This window comes from Trichechus manatus, unplaced genomic scaffold, assembly GCF_000243295.1.
Source record: "Trichechus manatus latirostris isolate Lorelei unplaced genomic scaffold, TriManLat1.0 scaffold00001, whole genome shotgun sequence".
NCBI lineage: Eukaryota > Metazoa > Chordata > Mammalia > Sirenia > Trichechidae > Trichechus > Trichechus manatus.
Genome location: NW_004443937.1, coordinates 41,476,350 through 41,484,132, shown reverse-complemented (window position 1 = coordinate 41,484,132; position 7,783 = coordinate 41,476,350). Strand labels below are relative to the sequence as shown.

Below are 7,783 nucleotides of genomic sequence, written 5' to 3'. Positions count from 1 at the left end.
TCTATTTCCTGCGTCTGCCAGTCTTGTTTCTGGACAGTAGGATATATGGGTTGCTTTCACTACCCGCCTCCATCCCCATCTTCCTCTCTGGGACCTCATTTGACTTGGTGAGCTTCCTTATATGGAAGGACGTCAGTGATTCAGATTTCTCAGTATTCCTCTTTAATTGAGCAAGCTAGAGTAGTTGACTTTTTAATGATTGACAGAAAGTCTGCTAAGCAATTTTAAAAAAAGAGCAATATGTTAAGATAGTTGTCACAGCTAGTATTATTATATCCTTACTATATACTGTTCCAAGGAGCCCTGGTGGCACAGTGGTTAAGAGCTTGGCTGCTAACCAAAAGTTCAGCAGTTTGAATCTACCAGCCACTCAATGGAAACCCTGTGGGGCAGTTCTACTCTGTCCTATAGGGTCGTTAGAGTCAGAATAGACTGAGGGTCAGTGGGTTTGGTTTTTGGTTTGATATGCTATTCCAGGAGCTTTGCATACATCACCTCATTTACTTTTCACAAAAGTTCTATGAGGTAAACACTAGTTACTCTATTTTATGGATGAGGAAAATGGAGCTTAGAGAGGTGAAGTGACTTGCCCCAAATCACGGTCAGTAAGTGGCAGAATTGACCGGAAGACTTGCTGTGTGACTCTCCGATCCTCACTCTTTAACAGTTTTTCTCCTGTGGGAAAATGTTTTCTGAGTTCTGGTAACTAAATTAATTTAGAGCAGACAGGATTTTATGAGCACAGTCTCTTTCTAAATTAGGGAATGTCTGTGGTTACAGGTTTTATCTTGCTTGCTCTCACTGATCACAAGTATCTTTTCGCTTTTTCTAAAAACTACATCTACTGTAGTGCTAAATAAATATTTTTGAATAAATTGAAGAACTGATTTTTGAGATTAAAGAGTAATCGTTGTCTTATCTTACTTAAAATGCCTCTGCCAGCAATTCTGCATTCTGTACAGAGTGTAGCTAACACTTAGCCCGTAGTAGGTATTCAGTAAATGCATCTGGAATGAATAGTAACAGAATGCTGAAGATGTCCCCAGTTTAGAAGGTTCTACTAAGCTTTGCAAGGCCACAAAGCCTGCCTTTACACCTTGCAAAGATGGGGTGCGGGGGAGGGAAGATAATTGGTTCGTAGGTCAGTAACTACAAAAGTAAAATGATTTCAAGTTGCCACAAATCAGATAAAGTTAATTTCTCCTTTTCTCAGTTTTTGAGCAAGATAGTATAATTGCTATATTCAGATAAGCTGCTGGTCTAATTGTCTTCCCTGACAAACTTCATAATCACAAAGCCTATTTTAACTTGCTAGTAACTTTGTGCTATTTCACCAACATAGGCAGACATAGAAAGCCACAAGTTTTTCTATTTTTTAATTGTGTCTCTGAATCCAGACATGATTAGTACTGGCTTAAAGTTCCGTCTTGACTGTTAGAATGCGGAGTTTTGGACCAGTGACTCTTTCCACGCTGGTTTCCTTGGCCTGCTCTTAATAGTGGAAATGAAGCTTCCTCGTCTAGGGTTTTGTCTTAGACAATAAAAGCCGTGGAGTAGAAAATTGATTTGTTAATTATTTTGAACAGTGATAACTAATGGCATCAGTTTTGGGGGACCCAGGTAGCTAGGAATGTGGGAAGCCAAGCTAGCTGTCTAGGATTTCAATGATGGAAAACTGAGATGACTTCAGTAAAACCTGCGAAAGCCAGAAGCTGTGTAATGTAAGGCAGAAACCTGTCAGGAGGAACACGCATGTATTTGGCACCAACAGAGAGCGATAGGAAAGTGGTTAATGCTGCACCCTGCCAAAGGCGGAAACTCGCGAGACCCAGAAAAACAAGGCCGTCCCATGGAGTTCCGGCTCTCACAGGTTTCGCTGTACTTGCATGTCGACCGCTGCTCTTGGTTGTTGGTTTAGCAGCTTGCGACATCAGGGCAGATAGCCCTAAAATTCTTGGGTATATCTCAGAGACAGCTGCTCGCACGGTCCAATGACAGACAATGGCTGGACATAACGCAGTAGGGAGCGATGGGGACTGGAGCTGGAGAGTGCGTGCCCACCTAAAAGGGGCAGCTGCTGCGCCTCTCCAGGCTGGTGTCGCCACGTGGACATGTAACCCTGGTGTTGAGCATCTCCCAGGTTTTTGACAGAAGCTTGAAATCTGGGTCTTTAATGTAAATGTCTGTATTTTTAAAATGTTGGTAATCAGTACGAATTTAAAAAATCACTGGCCAAATAAAATATATCTATGGACTGAATATAATCCACAGGTCATCAGTTTGGTTTACTCTGTGATAGTGGTTAAGAGCTTGGCTGCTAACCAAAAGGTCAGGAGTTCGAATCCCTGGGAACCCTGTGGGGCAGTTCTTCATTGTCCCGTAGGGTTGCTATGAGTTGGAGTAGACTCGATGGCAGTGAGCTTGGAGTTTTTGGTTTGTAATACAGAATATTGAGTCCCCAGGGGTGTAGTTTGGGGAAGACTAGGGTTTTATCACTAGAGTTGTTCACTTTCGTGCCGGTATAGGTCCTTCTTCCAGGTGCCCGTGGAAGGGATTAATATTGTTTCTTAAATTCCCAGCTACTTAAGGAGAATGTAGCATTGGTTCTTATCTGTCTGGAGAGAAAAACTGGGGACTGGATAGTAAGGGCTGAGCTTCTCACGTGGGGCTCTGAAAAGTTAAGAGAGAATGGTGGACCAAGGATGCCAAGCGCTGATCTATGTACCCTTTTTTGGAAATGTCCAAAGCCTTGCTAGGACAAATCCTTCATCCTACATGGGAAGTATTGAGAAGTTGCTACAAATCTAGCTGACACCCTGGAGAAAGCAGTAATTCTGCTCACAGGGTAGCAGCAGAGTCATCAAGTGAACGAAGTTCATTGGGTATGCAGATAAAGCTTTGCCATTGTTTCCTCTGTAAAGCAGGAAGAACATTTATAAATCAGCCCAGCAAAAGTACTTGTTGTTGGTTTGTTGCCTGTGGAGAGATGCCCCTAACATTCAGTTCAGTGCCATGAAGACTAAAATGAGAAGGTTGGTAGTATACATGTGATCTGTTAGGAAGACTAGTAACCTAATTTTATTGGATATAGAGATTTTCATAGAAATGCTCAACACGAATACATCAAAAACCATACTTTATTTTATGTATAGCAATACAATTTACATATTAAATAACACTATAATAGAATGATTTGATATAGTTTCAAACAGAAGAAAAAAGGGAAAAATTTCAGGTTACAAAACCCCTCCCCCCGAACAAATTAAAAAAAAAACAAAAACAAAAAAAACCCCGCTTTTTCCGAATGGGTCAATGCAACAAATGTATTCAGTGACTAAATGTGTCTGATTCCTAGTGTACAAATGGTCAACGGAATTAAAAAGAAAACCCAACTTTCAGAATCCACTTCCTCAAAGAAATAACACATGTTGGATTCTTTTGGAATGCAGAAATGGTTCTTGCTACTTCAATACACAGAAAGTTGAATTCACATATCCACCACAAAAAAAAAAAAAAAAAAAAAAAAACTATGACGGAGTTGAAACTAGAAAAAAATTAGCTTTATATGAAAATATAAAATTCTATGATTATATACCATAGATACAAAGTTCCCAGAAGATGCTATCCAAGCAACAAAATATTTACAGTTTTAATGATTTTCGCTATCTCAAAATGAAGTGAAAGAAACACGAGTCAACAGGAAGGCTGAGTTCTTTAGAAACAATGGCTGCTTGCTAGTTTCAAATGTCCCCAAAAAAGGAGTCACTACCCCAAATGTTGGAGAGTTGCAACGTTTTATAAAATCGACTGTCTCCTTTTCTGGAGATGTGTATTTCTTAAAACTCAAGATATTTTTCTTGAAATTAATTTTCCTCTGTAGAAAATGCTTCCCTTTGCAAATATTTAACAAAAATACTAAAAACAGTTTAACAGCTAAGACAAAGTAGAGGCCAAATATCATTATGACGGTTCCTTCCTATCTGTAGCATGCCTTCCTTCTGGAGATGATAAGCCAGTGTTGTATGCTAAATGGTAACTAAGGGAAAGCACAGAGGGTTCAGTGAAATTACAGTTGTTTAAAAAAAAAGAAAAAAGAAAAAGCAGGCGTTTCTCCTTCATATAAAAATTCACTGGCACCATTTGAACATAAGCTTTAGAACATACGAGTCGAAAATGCATTTTCCAGGAAGTATAAATCACTAAATTCTTATGACAAACTACATTTTGATTATTATTTCTTAAATTATGAGTTTGGGGTTTTTTTTCCTTTTTTTGCTTAGAATTAGTAATATGTGTCTTTGGTAAATTGGTATATTTTAATTTTAAACGCAGTCTATATGCATTTAAAAAAAATTCCTAACAAGGCCGTTGTGCTATGTCACTATCAAATCGCTAAGGTTATTTATTTTTTGATTTCACTATGTCACTCTGGGCTAAAAACTCCTAACAGCCAGACCTTGAACACTTGCTGGACTCTTCTGCTTGAAATGGACTCTCAAAGCTCCAAGACATAAAAAAATCAGGAAAACCAAATGAAATGAATCTTACTTTTCTTGAAATTCAAAAATTAGCTTTTTTTTTTTTTTTTAACATTAAAAAAGAAGCCATGGCTTTCAAATACATGAAAAAGTTGTCCTCATGGCAATAAGGTGTCTTTTCTCCGAGGTCCAGCACAGCCAGTTGGTCTGAACATTGCAGGTCAATTTTGTATAATGTGTGCATTCTTTTACTTAGAGCGAAACTCATACATGCAAAAAACCTTTCAATAAACTAGCACACATTGATTTGCAACAGCTATTTCCTTTCCCCTTGAGCGCAAGTGGTAATAACCTTGTTATGTAGTTGAGCAATGTGCTTACGTCTCAAAGAAAACACCGTCTTTGAAACTCTGCCTCTGGAGAGATGCAAGCACGTGTTTGCCATTAACAATGGAGAGTAATAGTGAGGATACACTCTGATGAATGTGAGGAACTGCTCAGCGGAACTATCCTCCGCGTAGTGTGTTTGGACCACCTTGGCAAAATGGGCAGTAGCAATTGCTCATGGTTGAGTGGGTCAGGATCTGTAGACTTTGGTTCAAGCCTGCTGTAGATACATAATTGCTCACAGAAAACTTCTAAACCGTTCTTATAATGCCTCTACCCTATTTACTAGCTGATTTTTTCTTTTATCATGATTCTGATACCCTGCAAGACAGTCACAGAATTGTATTGGACAGTATACATTTCCATGAATGGAACCATCTATATACAGAAGGAAATACTTGCTATGTGTCTTATAGTCAATGTTTACTTTTATTAACAAAAAATTACTGACAGGACCATGAACCCCAACTTGAAAATTATTTCCAAAAGTCAAGCCCACTGTGCCATCTACTGAAATGAATTAGCTTATATCAATACTGTACAACCCACTCAGTGACTAAAAAAACCTAGCTCGTGCTGTGATCGGATACCTCTCCCTCTGTGATTACCTTCAGCCTTCTGGGAGCTGCAGTGTTGCTATGTTCATGCTTTTCTTAAGGGCTAGCTGGACCTTCCTTGTGTTGCCTCTGACGGGAGCCAAAAAAACCCAAACCAAACCAGTTGCTGTTGAGTCAACTCCGACTCACGGCGACCCCATGTGTTTGTGAGCAGAGGGGCTGTAAGGCTGTCTGTGTACTCAAGGTCATACAATTTAGCCAACATTGTTCATTTTAACGTTTTATCTGAAGCTTAGTCTACACAGTTCTTGAAAAGCAGTGAGACTATTCTGTGTTGTTGCATCTGTGGTGAACAGATGAGATTAACCTTGGCAAGTTATGTAGATTCTGGAAACTCTATTGACCTGTCCTGTGTATTGGAACCCTTGGACATGGCCTGTAGCCTCTCTCTCCTTCGCAGCTTTGGTCCTCCAGCCCCACTCCGGCAAACTTCAAGATAAACAGAACCTCAGTGTGGATGATCATTAGTGTTCTAATGCCTACTCAAATAGCATGATAGTAGCCAGCGCAGCCTATTTGTTGAAGTTTATTCACATAAAAAGTAAACAGGGTCCTGTACTTAATAGGTCCAGTTCTTCAGGTGATGATTTCACTTCTGACAGAAGCTGTCCCTCAAAAGAAATCGAAAGAAACAGACCTCTGGAAGTAGCTTCTTCTTCTAACAAACTGGACTGAAATGTCTTATTAATGCTTCTAATGCCGTTGGACACTGCAGGGTTACAATGGCGCCACAGGCTGGACCAGCTAACTTCCCGGGGTCCTGTGTGATGATTATCGGCCTCTCGTACTGAAGTGTTTCTGTTCCGGAGGCTAAGCTACACGAACGTGTACAAAGCAGTCTCTCTCTTTTAAAAACTACTAGAAAATGTAGATATCACCTTTCAGTCAGTATTCTTTCCCCAAGCAGATATGTTCACACGTGTGTAGGAGTTTAGATAGAACCAAGATTTTTGCTAATGCAGTATTTTCAATGTAATCTTAAAGTACAAGAGTGTAAGTAACGAAAAGGTTTATCATGAAACATTTGGCATAAAAGGGAAGAATGGTAACTATATAGGTAGTTTTTATTAGATTGCTATACGAGTAATAGGGATTTTTTTTTAGAGGACTAGTTTCAAAATCACACACCTGCAAAATTTTTACTCCTCCACCGAACCGTGAGGTATGGTATTATAAACCAAGAAGCATTAATGGAGAATAACTAAAGAGTTTCATTACTGAGTTGTGTAAAGTATTGCCATCTCTCTGTTGTAATAGCCCTGATTTTCAGGTGTAGCTATTTGAGAGAGTCAACATAGAAATAACACACACTGTTCACGTAGCTACTGTGAAAACTGTCATACAGAGTTATCCTTTATTTTGACACAATTGGCCATTTATTTGTAGCTGTGAATATAACCTTGGAACTAATAAGTGATGTTGACATGAAACAACTCTCGTGCCTTCTGATTTTTTAATGGATGTCTTCACCATTGTCAGTGGAACTCTTTCAAGGCCAGGAGGCTGACAGACCTTTTACTAGCTCCCATAGCCTGCTCTTCTGTAAATGAAAACAATGCTCATCCACTCCATGGGAACACGGAAGGCATACAGTCTTTAGCAGTGCCCCAGAAAACAGGAGAGGAAGACTGAGGAAAAGAACAGCCTTGCCTGCTAGTAGAATGCAGCTGCTTTAGCAAGAATAATAACAATGAAATTAAGATTCACTGTCGTAACAAAGACCTTCACTGTACTGAACTAAAAAAGTAGCGTGTATGTGGTCATGGAATGTCACATCAGGTTTGCTTTAGTATTGGATTCTAGGCAGTAACACTGATCATATAGTGGAAACTAGGTAAATCTGTGTTTCACTGTGTGCAATGAACAGAGGGGTGAATGCTCAGTAGGATACCATTAAGACATAAAATGGCAAAAAATAAATATCAAAACTTTTATCAGTGTAAAAAAGTAACTGTTATTGTATAACCTAGAGTCTGGCAAAAAAGGCCTCAAAAAAGTTCTCAGTCTTCAGAAGTTTTACAAATTAGGTGCCCTTTCAGGATCCCAGTCACACTAGCGATTCCATGCTCTCGGCAGGGTCCGATTCATCTGCAATCAGAACGGCACCATTTTTATCCACTGTCATGGGACCCGTTCCACTTTGTTTAGTGCTGACCAAGCTGAGCATTGCTTTATAGACAAACTGGTATTGTTCCTGAAAAGCAAGGGGAAGACAATTGTAGTCGATGCCAAGCCAAAGAACGGCTTCGTCATTTCATCTAAGGTGGAAATGGCATTTAGATGGTCAGTGTGAAAAACATA

General features: G+C 39.5%; 1 protein-coding gene across 2 annotated transcripts in view; it reads right to left on the bottom strand.

The window, feature by feature from the left end:
- Nucleotides 1-4,557: 4,557 nt before the first annotated feature.
- PTPRG (protein tyrosine phosphatase receptor type G) overlaps nucleotides 4,558-7,783 on the bottom strand; it is a 786,467-nt gene continuing 783,241 nt past the window's right edge. For both annotated transcript variants that reach the window (XM_004368651.2, XM_023727702.1), the window contains one exon: nucleotides 4,558-7,676. In XM_004368651.2, coding sequence (XP_004368708.1) covers nucleotides 7,530-7,676 — 147 coding nt within the window. In that variant the 3' untranslated portion in view covers nucleotides 4,558-7,529. The remainder of the gene's footprint in view (nucleotides 7,677-7,783) is intronic.